Genomic DNA, 15,192 nt, shown 5'->3' with positions numbered 1-15,192 from the left:
TGTTCAATTCCTAATTGTCCTCGGTATAGGAGCTAAATACCGTTTATTTCACTCTAACAAATAAACAAATGCTTTTATTTGCTGGCTCTTCCCACTTGACATAAATATTATAAGCAAATGTTTTTTTTTTCATTATTATCACATATTTTATATCAAATCTCTTTATGCTTAACCTGCTTTCACTGTACTCTAGTCCATGTATGCCAGCTGAAGGAAACTATCCCAAATTACATTAGTGCCATAATTCATAGGCGTACGAGGCTGGGCTGCATCCCCCCCAAGATTTGGCCAAACTCATTTCAACTGTCCGATAGTGAAAGCTAAACCAGTCATTGAGTGTTTTATGTACACACACACACACACACACACAACACACATATATATATATATATATATATATATATATATATATATATATATATATATATATATATATATATATATGTATGTGTGTGTGTATGCGTGTAAATTTTTTAATAATTTCATATACTATTCAATCATTGCAATTTACTTCAGAAGTCTTAATTTACTTTGGTTATTGCGTTAAAAGTATTGCCCATATTAACTACTAGGTTATTATTAACATGTTTATTATAATTCTTGTAAAGTGGGTGTTATTTAGCTGTTAGCTTTCAATTTTAAATGGTGTGTAGAGAAAATTTACAACGCCCTATATATATATATATATATATATATATATATATATATATATATATATATAAAACCTTATATATGTGTGTGTATACACACCCACCCACCCACACACACACACATTATATATATATATATATATATATATATATATATATATATATATATATATATATATATATATATATATACTTTTTGTGTGTGTAAGTATTTATATATATATACATATATATACATACATACATATATATATATATATATATATATATATATATATATATATATATATATATATATATATATATATATATATATCTGCTTGGATTTACAGGCATAATTTATTTCGGACAGAGAGTTCAACCCCCAGATTAGAAAGGCCCCATACGATTATGGTGCCATTCATCTTTAGAGTGACGTTGATTATAAGTTAAATGGTTCTATTACTGGAAATTTGTATCCGTCAGAGTTGATTTCTCTTATTCTGACACCAGAGTGTGTAGAAAGTGCATAGTTTGCATAATTTAGGTTCCATATTCCCGGGATGCGAGCAAGTAAGTACCGAGATTTGTTTCTGATGTGTCTGTGATCTGATTTCTTGGATGAATCTGTCCCTCTTTCATATTAGCTCCGTGGTCCACAGAGCCACTTTATCAATTGTGATGGAATGAAACTCACACATGAGAAATTGCTATTCTAACTGAAAATTTCCCAGACACAAGCTTTATGAGATTGTTACGCCTTTTCCTTTATCAGTAAATTATTCTTTCAAGAAGTAAAAGTCAGGTTATAAAGCATTATTGCAGGATAAACTACTTAACCTATCATTCAAAGTACACTTAGATGCTGCAACAATGTACGACGGTAAGACGCCTTTCACCACTACATGATGTTAGTGATATTTCAAAATGTTGCCCTAAATGGACCCTGCATCAATTCTGTTACCTGCTGTAGTACAATATTGACATTCTCTCAATATGGATGTCTCAAAAAATTACATGAACAAATAGAGCTCTCCCCAAGGTGTCTGCCTAACAAGTAAACTATGCAGCTGACATTGCCCTCTAATATCCTAATATGTTAACTGTTGTTGTAATGTTCAACTGATATGGAAGATATTTGACAACCACCTTTGGATAATGTGATTAGAAATATAAGTCAACACTGTTTCACAATTGCCCCTTGTAGGAATTAACTTATGTCATGCAATTGATCATTTATACAACTTCTGTATCCTAGATTTTTCAAATCATGTCGTATATAAATGGGTATGACATGAATGTATGTTTCTAAACTTTAGCAAAGAAATAATTTATAAATTTACCCAACTGAACACTTGGTGTCAATAATGCATTTCTCGTTACACAGTTTCATGCAATCTTATCCCTCAACCAAAGCTATGGAAAGATTACTACACTGTGCCCAGCATGTTTGGAGGAAACAGCATTGTTTGGAAAGAGAAGGATACTCAAGTATCTAACAGACAATATAAATATACCCACTCCTAATTAAACTAGTCTGGTCAGGCAGAAAAATATCTATAAATATGGCTAATTGACAATGCAGCATATTATTGCGTCCTGGAAGGGACATTTACAACCAAACACTTTAAACTGTTTCATACCTTCAACAAGTTATACAAAGAAAATTTGGCCACAATGATTAAAGAAGTCAACTCTAATTGGAAAGTGAAACCTGCTTAAACATAATCGAATAGCTAGCCAAGAAAATGTTCTCAATCTTAATAAGCTTGGTCAGGCAGCAGATGATAACTATGGATGACAGAAAAGGGAGAATGTAGCAAATTACGAACTTTTTGGGGAAAAATAGTTTCATACCAAATTTTTGTAATTTGACTCTTTAGCCGGGTAATGACAAGATTATTACTCTATGCCCATTACAGTTGTAGAAGGCAACTCTGTTTGAGAAGAGAATCATGCTTGAGTATTCTTTAAAATCCACCACAGATTTCTTCAATATAAATTACCCTCTAAAACACTTCATGGAATCATGGTCCAAAAAATATTCAAGTTTTCACAAAAAAATACTCATAAAACTTGAATTACAATATAGGAGCTTGCAAAATGAAGTTAGTAGCATGTTGTGTATACATATGGTGTGGACATTGATGAGGGGAAGACCGCCACTGGATTCCTGTAGAGAAAAAGTAAGGATCTCCCCACGGAAATTACAGGGTATTTTTCCCAATTCAGAACAAACAATCAATATCATAATGCCTACTATTTAAGAGTCTTGATCCCAGTGTATGTACTACGGAAAATAGGGACCTCTTAACTTGAGGAATCTTGAAAGGACTTTCCAACTGGAATAATATGCCTCTATGTTATATGAATTCACTGTATGAGGTATATATTACAGTATCACTTACGTAGAAAACTAAATACTATAAGAGCACAGTCTGTTGTTTCTCAGACATAAACGCTCTCCTCTCTTGCCACATCCCATTAAAAGGTTAAATAAGTAACAAACTTTTGTCACTGGATGGAAATACCAAACTTCTGGAATCGCCAGTTCTTTCAGGTGTGATGTTGCCACTTTCCCTTCGTCAAGCAGCCTACTTTCCAATGCCTTGCAGTAAATAAATGCATTTAGATGACATAGCACCAGTCAGTTGAAAATTATCACCCAATGCCGTTGAAATATGGCCTACCATTTTGCATTTTGCCTGTTGTGCATTTATGAAAATTGTCAATATTTTCTGTTTATGAACCAAATAAAAGATTCATATTAATATTTGAATCCATTTGATTTCTTACCAAAGAAATATAGATATTAATGCCAAATATATCATTACAATACAGTAATTGTATTATATATAGCTCAATCCATGAGGACATATTCGTGAAAATTTATAGTCATTCAAACATCATTAACGAGATCATTAAAGGCATTTCTTTCCTTGATTTTAGCGGAATGAGGATACTATTTTAGATGTGTCTTTTGGAAAAAATTGTTTCAGGAAAATGACATAAACTTCCTATAAAATAACTTTATTACTATCTACTTCACATAAAAAGTTTACAAATTTACAGATACATGAAACATGTACATGTAGGGTACTTTTGACTATAGCTATGCTACCATGCTGTGCAACTATAGGCCTAATGATTGTAAAAAAAAAATTCCTTGTACGGATTTTCTTTATATTATGGCACAATGTTATTGGTTTATTAGTTAAGATATACAATGTCTGTGTAAAATGACATAGATCTTATTCTGAGTAAATCATAGTACATTCATATTTATTATGACATTACATTAATCTCTCTCTCTTGAAGGTTTAAACGCCACTCATGAATGGCAGAGGCAAGGGATAGTAACATTGCCCTGGTTAGCATATATATACTATATATATATATATATATATATATATATATATATATATATATATATATATATATATATATATATATATATATATATATATATATATATATATGATCAGCGCCCTAGCCCCCTCTCCATCCAAGCTAGGACCAGGCAATAACTGTCGATATCTCAGCAGGTAGACCTATAAGCTTCCCCAAACCCCCATTCTTAGCTCACAACTCTCAAGGATGGTGAGGTTGCAGACACTACAAGAAAATATCGAGTTGGAGTGGGACTCGAACCTCAGTCCGGCAAATCGCCGGGCAGGAACGTTTCCAATGGGCCACCACAATCCCTAAGGAGAGTGAAAATCCACTAATTGTTTAATATTCAAGCACTTCTAAATTCTTAATTCTAAGATTTTGAACCATGCTCCTCATTTTAAATGGAGCAGTTATAATTCAATTATATAATCATTAGTTTAAAAAAAAAACATGGAACTATTAGGTTTCTATTGTTTTTTACCGATAACATTCAGATAATGAAAAATAATTTCTTATTCTTTATAATTTTTTCTTTGCATGCAGAATAATTTGCCCAATAGTACCGCTACTTTTATCAAATCATTAATTTTTTTTTATATAAGTTTTCATCTGAAATGTGTCTGCTTTTTTTCTTTTGTACTAAAATGTAAAGTTTTCGCTCAAGTTCCTGTATGAAATGAGGATTTTGTTTATTCACTTTTATTTCGGGAATGGAATTCTGTCCTGAGCTTTTATCTGTAATCTATGTTCTCTTTTTAGAGTCTATTTTTTTAGCGCAGAGTAAAGAAGTTTCCATCTTACAAGTGGGATCTCTTTATAAGTATCCAGTAGAAATGTTGAAGATTTTCTTTTGATTATCTTTGTGTGAAATATGGAGTTTCTCTATTAATTATTTTGTGTAAAATGTGAAGTCTTACCTTTGAGCTTTACCTGAAATAGGAAGATTCATTTTGATTCTTTATCTGAAATGGGAAGTTTTCTTTTGATTTTGTAATCTTTGTTATAGAAGATAAAAGAAAAATATATAAAACTCGGTTGAATATTATTAATATTCGTAATTAGAATATTACAGACTATTCAACTGTATGATTATTTTATGACATGGGATTTATTAAGCGGAGTGAAGGAATACTGCTATATTGGAATCGATGCTATTTTAAATCGTTACTTCCAATCATTGTGTATGGATGTATGTAACTACTCATGCAAGGGTAGCAAACGCAAAAATGTCTGATAATGAAACTAAATTTGTATGACTGATGAACTAAAGTAGGGAAGCTATGCAATCGATCATGAAAAATATTAGATCCTTCACATGATATAGTTATATCGCTATTGAATAAACAGTCTTTAGTTGACTGAAGGACGTTACAATAGGCTTATAATATACTTTGGTATATATATTCTTGTCACAGATATCACTAGAAAACCAGGTATCAGAAAAAAAAATCCAGATGGACATCGCAGACATTATCATACTGCGAAGACTTTCGAAATTTAGGAATTAGTTTTTTAATACTGAGGCCAGAATTCCTTTAATATCCAAATGACATAACCTATGATTTGTGTCAGGTCTTTCCCCTAAAATATAATCTTAGTATTCTATGTAGCAGGATTTACTCCTCTAAATGGACGTAAGCAGGCGTAACACATACAATGCAGTACACATTTAATAAAAACAGAGCCAACATAATATCATTCGCTCAATATCCTACAGAAATACACCAGAAGGATCCCCATCTGAAAAAGGATAAGGCATCCTTCGTAACTTTTGACATTCAGCAAATTGATGTGAACCTCTTTTGCAGATCCTAAGTTTGCGCCGACATCAAGACCTGCCTTCTCGTCTGCCACAGAAGCAGCTGTCTTTCGTGTGTTCTTCAATCCAGTTGAGGTAATTGGTGACTCTCGTGTAGATGCCAGGATATCCTCGCCTGGCACAGCCCTGGCCCCAAGATACCACCCCTGCAATGTAAAGTTTGGATTATAAGAAAAAAGAAGGAACTGGGATTTAAAATCAAGACAACACGGTAAGCAAAGATAAAATCTTTTTCAAGGAAAACTAAACTGATAACATACTATTTGTTAGGATAAACTTTAAACTTGTTCACAAATAAATATAAGAATAAATATGATGAAAACTTGCTGAGTAAGATTATATTTCTAAATTATGATGAAAAGATTTCTAGTTAATATTTGTTATGAAAATAAAGAAATAGAAAGTCTAAAGGCGTATTTTCATCAAATGCATCTTTTTTCCTTTCTCAAGGAAGGGCTCAAGTTTACCTCGTCATATGGGTTTCTTTGTATACTTTGGAAAAGATACCTATGTATCTCCATTCAGCAGTAAAGTATAGTAAAATTTATCAAGAATTCTATGTTTTGCGGTCTTTACTTTTTTTTTAATGTAAATTACCATTCTTATAACCCAAAACTCGTCTCATATTATGTCTAACTTAAACGCAATTTAAAAAAAAAAAGATCATATTCATACTTTCGGAAGTATGAAATATAATGAAAGTCACGTAAGAGGTTACCTTAACAGTCACTATATTTATTATTCATTATTAAATGATCCGTAACCATGGTGATTGAGGTAACTGTTCTTCATGAAAAAGTATTCGTATAGTTTTACTTTAATTTGTACAACTTGAAGACAGAGAAGAGAAAATAGAGACGTGTATACACAAGGTGGGTTGGGGTAATTAATTGTCAGAGAGAGTCTCCTCCGGATCATAAAAGGTAGCTTTGGGGCTTCTTCACGGTCATATTTTAGAGACTTTGTGTGTGTGTGTGTATTTAGTTTGTATACCGCTGGTGGATAGGGGGGAAATAAGCAAGGCAAGATACCTTGATATGTATATTAACGAATCATGTTTTTTAACGCTGTGATTTGTGAAGTGAATAAGTGCACTCGATGATTTTATTCAAGTGTTTAAATTGTTTTGAACGCCTTATAAGCGTATAAATCCACATTTTCCTTCGGGCTGCTTCCGTTTTCGTTACAAAGTAACCATGGTAATCATCATATTATTATTATTATTATTATTATTATTATTATTATTATTATTATTATTATTATTTGCTAAGCTACAAAACTAGTTGGAAAAGCAGGATGCTATAAGCCCAAGGGCTCCAACAGGGAAAATAGCCCAGTGAAGAAAGGAAATAAAAGAAACAAATGGAATAATGTGCCTGGGTGTACCCTCCAGCAAGAGAATTCTTTCCCCAAGACAGTGGATGACCATGGCTCAAAGGCTGTGGCACTACATTTGTCATCATAGTATGAATCTTACGAGTGAAATTTTTTTATAAGTACCTTGATAACCTAAAACCTACTCTATCCTATTCCATTTTTCCTCGGGTCTTGTGCATTAACTAGTCCATCTCAGCACCTATTTCAAATAGAGATACTTGCCTATGACGTCCATTTTACCGTCTCTCCCTTGCCACAGCAAACCGCCTCCACTATCGCCCTGCAAGAAGAGGTGTTTTGAGTGTTAAGTATTTTAATTTTAAGAACCCGATGGCAAGCTTAAAATCTTGTGGATTATTTCCGGTACAGAACATAGATTCCAAATAAACAGGAGAAAAATATAGCTTACCAATATTTTTCTGTTTATTGTCGTACTTCCTTACCCTGCTACAATATTGTTACTATTTTCATAAATTTGTGTTATACAGTAGTACTCTATAGCTCATCTAAATTATTATTATTATTATTATTATTATTATTATTATTATTATTATTATTATTATTATTATTATTATTATTGAAGTGTTAATGTAAATGAAAGGGAAAATAGAATGCAGCTCAGCTGCCTTTTTCCTCATACATTCATTGTTTAATCAAAGAGCAATATTTTTGCTGACAACATTTTCGCCAAGGGACAGTTGGTGTCACGTTGACATTTCAACAAGTTCTGAAAAGCGTCATGCACTTTTGATGCTTCTCTTCTGTAACGTGACACACTGTAACGTCATGAATACATTGTTCATTTGAATAATATAACAGTTCTTTATGAAATCTCTTCAATAGCCTTTCCGCTGTAATTTCTTTATTTCAGTTGTTATTAACATGTATCAGTTGAGTAACTGTTGCAGTTTTTACAAGGGCAAAGGTCAAAGCATATTCTGGCTCTCCTCCGTTGGTAATTAGTTAAAAATATTTCATAATATAACAATATGAAGGGAAGGATCCGGGACACAAAATCCAACTAGTAAGATATTTTTTTAATATTCTTCCATATTATAGATTTGAAGATTTTGACATAAGAGAGTTATGACCCTAACACAGAGGTAAATAGCAAAGATCATCTCAGTTGTATATTACTAAATTAGTTTGAAGCATCTTGTCAAGTATAACACTAAAGCGTAAAATTAAGCACAGGGATAAATTATATCAAACAGAGAATCCAATATTGGTAACAATGTTAGATAAGTCATTGACTATATCAAATTTTTTCTTTAAAAGTTCATTCATAAGTCCAATGGTATACAGTATTTAAATGTTTTTGCTGATGCTCGCTCGCTTCGTTGGGTTTTAGGCCTCAATATTATCCATTGCTGAGAATTGCAGCAACATGAAAGAGAATGAGACGAGCGCATTAAAATTGGTATTTGGTCTAGACGCTCAACAGTTCATTCATGACAAGAAAAATATCAAACCATCAAATCTTTGAAGTATTATAGGTTCAGATGATTGTTCCGATTTAGCCAGAACTCCCTTATTAAACTCAGAATCATCAAAGAATATCATTAAAGTAATTCGTTAAACATGACAATAAACGAAAACAAAAATCAATCAAACTTAATCTGTGAAATGTAGGCTACTTTACCCATTGTATCCATAACGAATTGCCAATTTCATTCCGACTGCAAACTCCGTATGTTCTTTTTTTCGTTTCTCTGGGAAACCCAAATTGCATTCACTAAATATGTACTATTGTCTACGTTAAATTGCAAAATGCATATAAATTTTTTTTATTTAAAGCTATGTAAATAAAAAATTTTAATGTTTTAAATTACAGTACTCTTTCCCTCTATGGTCAAGCTTTAGGAATCCTCTTTTGCTTCTATTCTTGAGTTACACAATCCTCCATAATCTCAAAGTCGGGGTTGACTTTCCTTCCGAGTTAAGCCATTCTCTATTTTCTTGCATTTTCTCTTTATTATTTTATTGGTGTCTCTCTAGATGAGGACTTTGTTTCCCTTCTGGCGCTTTCCATAATAAAGGATGTCTATAAATAATTTCTTACACCAATTCAAAGTTGTTGATTCATTACAATTCATCACCTCTATGCATTTATGAATGTTAGAATATGACTGAAAGATAAAGTTTGTCCCCCAAGTTAACATGGAGATTATTGTGCAGCTAATACCCCTCGATTAAGGCACTATGTATTGATTGTAATTTAAGTTTAACTAGTGTATAGAATAAGACCTTCAACCAATCTTTAAAAGATAAAAACTCACGTGGCAGGAATCCGTGCCTCCGTTGAGATAACCAGCACACAACATGTTGTGGGTGATTTCGTAAGGTTTATACCGAAGGTTTTGGCAGACTGGATTAGAGAAAATAGGCACCAAAATTTCTCTTAGCGTGTCGGTTGGATCTCCCTTCTCTGACTCTCGGCCCCAGCCAGACACAACACCCATCTCTCCGACGTAGTCAGTGTCTGTAGGGACAGAGGAATGTTGTTAACCAAATAAAACTGCAAGAAAAGAAAGGTGGTGGTTCTTTGCAACATAGTTGTCTGCTATCTAGTTGAAAAATCAGTGTGAATGGGCGTATGTAAAAGATTTCTTTTTGGGAATCATTTTGCATTTCTTGCTGTTATTTACATTTTGTTAGAAATACCGAAGCAGGATTTCTGATATCTTATCAATTTATTAGACTCATCATTTAAAGTTTATTTGTTATTCCTCATTTCCTTTCTGGACTTGGCTGCTGGGGCTATGGGCTTGTAGCATTTTGCAAATCCAATTAGAGATGTACCTTTGGAGTATTAGTAATATGTTTTCCCTGTTCCTAAATGAGTCATTCAACAAGAGCAAGTATGAATACGTCTAATCATAATGAACATCTCAGATGCAAGTATATATTTTTTTACAATTTAAATTTCTCTTTCTGTCTTTCATGCCTGCTAAAAGATAACACTATTCCATTAAGTAATATCCAAAAATCTCCTGTTGAATGTTTTCAATCCTAATGAAAAGTATTCTCTCTAATAGAACAGGAGGGGATTCCTTCGCTCTTCTACTGAGTATACCTGGCGAGATATATGAAAATGAAGAGCATAATCTGGGAACGAAAATACAGCTACTAATCCCATTTTCTATACCCTTTGTGATATTATTGAAACCAATTTTAAGTGCCTCAGATCATTCCTCCTCCCGGTTTTCTCAGGAGCTAGAAAATTGTTAGTACAAACAGAGTCTGAACTGAGGTTAGCAAAACAGTAGAACCAAAGTTTTCCATAATTTTACACTTTGAATTTTCACTAAATTGCATCAGTCTACTGAAGTATGAAATTATCTTTATGTACCTGAATCTGTGACTTCTGTTAGAGATGATTGAGGGTTAAAATACAAAAACATGCTCCGTGATAATGCTGAGAAAATTACTTGAGTGTTTTGTAATCCGGATTTTAATTCGATACAAATAACGTTGTATCGCTTGTTTTACTATGGCTATTAATGCGCACCTTTCTTCTCTTCTAAGACTAATTGGTAACTTACAAGAACTTTCTTTTTGTTTATTTTATTCATCTGCAAGCGTCACTGCTTTAAAATGTCTGTGATACTTCACTGGGAGCAATTTCATTACTGCTGGTCAAAAACAAATATACTCACCGGGTCGAGGTAAACAGGCTGGCCTGGAGTACCACTTATAATCTACTTTCTGTCCAAGTTTTATCAATCCTATGTCGTTGTTGTAGCTGGATCGGTTGAACTCGTGATGGTAAACGGAGTAAACGGCCTGGTACTCCTTGCTGTTGGTCTCGATGGGGAAGCTGCGGATGTGATCCCCTACGATGATCTTCAAGTTGTTGACCCTCACTCTGTCAAAAACGATGAGCAAATAATATAAATGATTTTATTTCGTATTTCAAAGTACAGTCGAATGGATTCAGATTTATTCATACGTTAGACTTACAGCACTTAAAAAGTACATCTTAGGCAGAAATAGCTATAATTTGATAACATGGAAGTAATTATTTATGCATTTATTGTGGAATGTGGTTTATGACGTTTGTTTAGGTATTTCCTAGAGCCTTACAACGAAAATATGAAACAAGTTTACTCATATACTGCTCTAAACAAAGTAACCGCTTACTGGAACTCCAAATGAATAAATCAAATGGCCTTTACCAATATGTATAGAGAGCAAAGTCAACTTTTCTTTAGTAACCTTTCCAGTCCAAATGAAAGAGCCCTTATTCATTATTATTATTATTATTATTATTATTATTATTAGCTAAGCTACAACCCTAATTGGAAAAGCAGGATGCTATAAGCCCAAGGCCTCCAACAAGGAAAAATAGCCCAGTGAGGAAAGGAAACAAGGAAATAAATAAACTAAAAGAGATATTCTAAGAACAGTATCAGCATTTAAATAGACGTTTCATATATAAGCTATAAAAACTAAAAACAAAATAGCATAGGAAGAAAAATAAGATAAGATAGAGTGCCCGAGTGTTCCCCCAAGACAGTAGAACCTTTGGCACTAACCCTTCAATGCAGTGGGCCGCTGTGAGGACGTATCTGTCCGAGATGAGTGTTCCACCGCAATAGAAGTGGCCTTTGTAGAGCAGGGCCACCATCCACGGGTACTCGTTAAATTCGGCGTTGTTGCCGCCAACCACCCGCATGCGGCGATTCGTCATTCCGCAGGCTTTGGTGCAATAAGTTTTGTTAAGAGATTTAATAATTTGTTTGGAAAAGAGCCCAGTAGCACAACATTAATTTGATCTGATATGTTTATAATTCATTTTCTTTTATTTGGATGTGCAAATGCAACGTACAGTAGTTGTCATAAGAAATCTTCTTTTGATAAAAAGTAAAGTATTTTCTTATATATCACTTCCTAAAACAAATTCATCTAAAATTTAGCTCTCTAAATAAGTTGAGGTTCCTTATAATATTTTGCTTTTATATATCATTTTTGAAAACAAGAATTCAATGAATGAGAAGCAAACCGTGATTGTTGATTCAACCCTCTTGTTAGACTTTACAAAAATTGGAAAAAAAAAGAATTATAGAGAAGATGCAAAAGTCATAATATCTATATGTTAACATTACTTATATGTTACAACCATTTAATCAATTCAGGCAATGTACAGCCACTACAGTTCACATAGATGCAAGGGATAATATACACAAACTACTAAATCAGTAAATAATACTTATTTTGCAGACCTTCCAAATTTATACGCAAAAAGAACAACTTTTATCCGTAAGTTCGAGAGAAATTTCCTTGAGACCTCTACTTTCTCTAAAAAAAATGTATTATATGGGGCAATAGAGACGAGTCTCTATCCTGTAATTTAGGGTTCCATAAAATATTTTCTTTTACACAATGGAAAGCTAAAGGTCACCGGGAAAGTTTAATGGAGAAATTCGCATGAAAAACTATAGATGAAAGTACTTTCTCAGACCGCGAATATACCCAGACGACGAATTCAGGATATGTAAAAAAGTAAAATTTCATGATATCGAAAGCGTTAATACAAAAACTGTTTTCCCTTGCGGTATGAATAAAAAACTAATATAAAATGTTAACAAATAGTGAGGCAAATAAGAAAAATCGTCTTAAACCGCATGCATTTATTGTTTTGAAAACTATGATAAATACACGACCTAGAAAATGAAGACAATGATAATTGTATGTACAAGACTTTCTTTTCTTCTTGACAAATATTATTTATTATTTAGAAAGATGGAGAGATTACCAGATTTAGAACTCAGAGATGTTTCAGAAAGAGAAACACTGATCTGACTTCGACATTATAAAAAGTATGAAGGAAACTGCACAAAATCTCTGTCTAATAGATTTCATAAAAAGTTCACAGAAAAAAACATCCATTATTCCGATAATTAATTCTCTTCAACTAATTTAAGCGTTCGAAGTCTCTCATTTCATCTGTTTCCGATTTTACGGGCCGCCCGAGTTCCAACCATGTGTTGAAACATTCTAAAACGTACGAACCTCTTTCCTCTTGTCTTACAAGAGGTGGACCTGTCATTTTCCTTGTAGGTTCGGACTCCCTCACTCCTTCCTCTTTCATTACATCCTTTCGCAAAATAAATGTCTTGTCCATTTCATCTAGCTGTATATAGTACGAAAAGGTTTCCCGTCGGGCAATACAATATGATGAAATCTACCTTTTTTTCCCAAGAGAAATTCATCCGAAAACCAGTTCATTTGCAAAGGATTGGTTGGTGCCAGCTGTATACCACTCACATTTTCTTAAAAACAAAAGTCATTAGTGATGTGACACCCATCCTCATGTTAGTACTTTTTTACAGGTGGGCTCCATGGTGGGTTTTAGTCTGGGATTGATTCATGAAGGACCTATCACACGTGTGTCGAGCACTGCACCACACAGCCATTGAGCCCACTTTAAATAATTGCACTTTCCAAAGTTAGGAAGGTGTAATACTACTTACTGATACATGTCTATTTATTGTATTTTTGTTAACCAGAGAAGCTTTGAGTTTCTATAAAAATGACAAGAGTGTTATATTGAGATGGTCATCGGTGTCAGATAAGTCAATAAAAAGAAAGGGCGTGGTGGGACTAGTGCATAATATGTTAAGAAAGAGTCCCAATGTTAGTTACAAATAAACTAAGAAATAGATATTTCCAAAGCGAAAATCAGTGATGTATTTGAATGGATTAAAGATCAAAAGCACAAATGATTCTGAAATGCAGTAGAATCTTTTACTCTTCTAAATAAACATGAAATTATAGTAGTCAGTGCTGGTGGGACCTTTGTAAAACGGTAATTACGGCATTCTCTAAGATGTCTTAGAGATGGAATACGCAAACGAAGTAAATAAAAAAAAAAAATTCAATGGTTTTTTTTTATGGAAATTGTGTCATTCCCTAAGCTTGTGTTTAGTAGGATTAGTTAAGAGTTATAAAGAAAAATTCCCCCCGATTTTTCTCAAGCAAGCTTGCTACCATAGGAATTTCACCATATCCATATGGCTGCCATGGAGGCATAGGCTACCCTGTACTGGTCTTCCTTGAATATCCGGATAGTGCTAAAATGTGTCGCTTGGAAATGCCTACTCTGGTGGGTGGCTGTAAAACTATCATCTAAAAGAAAATAAAAAATAATAAAGGATGAAATAGATATCAGATAGATGAACTAACTGAATCACTTACATAGAACAGGTGAAGAGGTAGTGTAGGTGAAAGTGAAATTTATGGAAAATTTCATAAATACGTAAAAAGTAGGTACGGCTTGCACAGAGAAATCCAGAGAAACATGCATGATTATATAAATGTAAATGTTACATAAAGCCTTGAAAGAAATATGAAAAAAGAAAGATAAATTAGCAGAGCAAAAGACTTTGAGATGTAGTTCTGGCAGCAAAAGGAAATTCGTGGTTTTGGTTTGAACAGGATAGACTCCATGACCCAGAGCTAAATGGGGATACAGTTGTAAATCAGAATAATGTGTAAGAATAAGTTTCGCATACGGTGATAATCATAAAAGATAAAGATGGCTGGGATAAGATGTGTAATAATACCAGAAACTTTAATCATAAATGCGTACAATAGCCTGTATGTGCAATTTAGAGGAAACACTTTGCTATAGAATTTTGAAAATGTAAACACCATGCAGTCGTCACTTACCAGTGACTGTGAGTTAGCTCGAGACTCCATTCACTAACCAAGTATCGCGGTGTTTACATTGTTAAACAGCAAGTAAGGGTATATCTGTATTTTTGAATAAGTGTTGTTATTCTCACCGCTTGGAAATTTATACCATCCGAGACCAAGTGTAGCCTAATTTATCAAGGAAAGTTTTATGAACACATAAGTGAATGACAGCATACATATAGAACTTGAAAATATCGTAGTATCGAGCAAGATTCTCATAGCCAAATTATCTTTCTTTTAAATCAAAGGAAACTGTCAATAACGGGAAAGGCA

The 15,192-nt window shown here is 33.3% G+C and overlaps 1 protein-coding gene across 1 annotated transcript in view; it reads right to left on the bottom strand.

The window, feature by feature from the left end:
* Nucleotides 1–4,131: 4,131 nt before the first annotated feature.
* The window catches only part of LOC137621981 (trypsin-like), a 95,911-nt gene continuing 84,850 nt past the window's right edge, over nt 4,132–15,192 (bottom strand). The window contains exons 4-8 of the mRNA XM_068352476.1: nt 11,757–11,919; nt 10,878–11,086; nt 9,498–9,700; nt 7,441–7,498; nt 4,132–5,987 (exon numbers count right to left, since the gene is read on the bottom strand). Of these exons, the coding sequence (XP_068208577.1) occupies nt 5,851–5,987; nt 7,441–7,498; nt 9,498–9,700; nt 10,878–11,086; nt 11,757–11,919 (770 nt within the window). The 3' untranslated portion in view covers nt 4,132–5,850. The remainder of the gene's footprint in view (nt 5,988–7,440; nt 7,499–9,497; nt 9,701–10,877; nt 11,087–11,756; nt 11,920–15,192) is intronic.

The sequence above is a fragment of the Palaemon carinicauda genome, chromosome 2 (genome assembly GCF_036898095.1).
Source record: "Palaemon carinicauda isolate YSFRI2023 chromosome 2, ASM3689809v2, whole genome shotgun sequence".
Lineage (NCBI taxonomy): Eukaryota > Metazoa > Arthropoda > Malacostraca > Decapoda > Palaemonidae > Palaemon > Palaemon carinicauda.
This window is presented reverse-complemented; position numbering and strand designations above follow the sequence as displayed.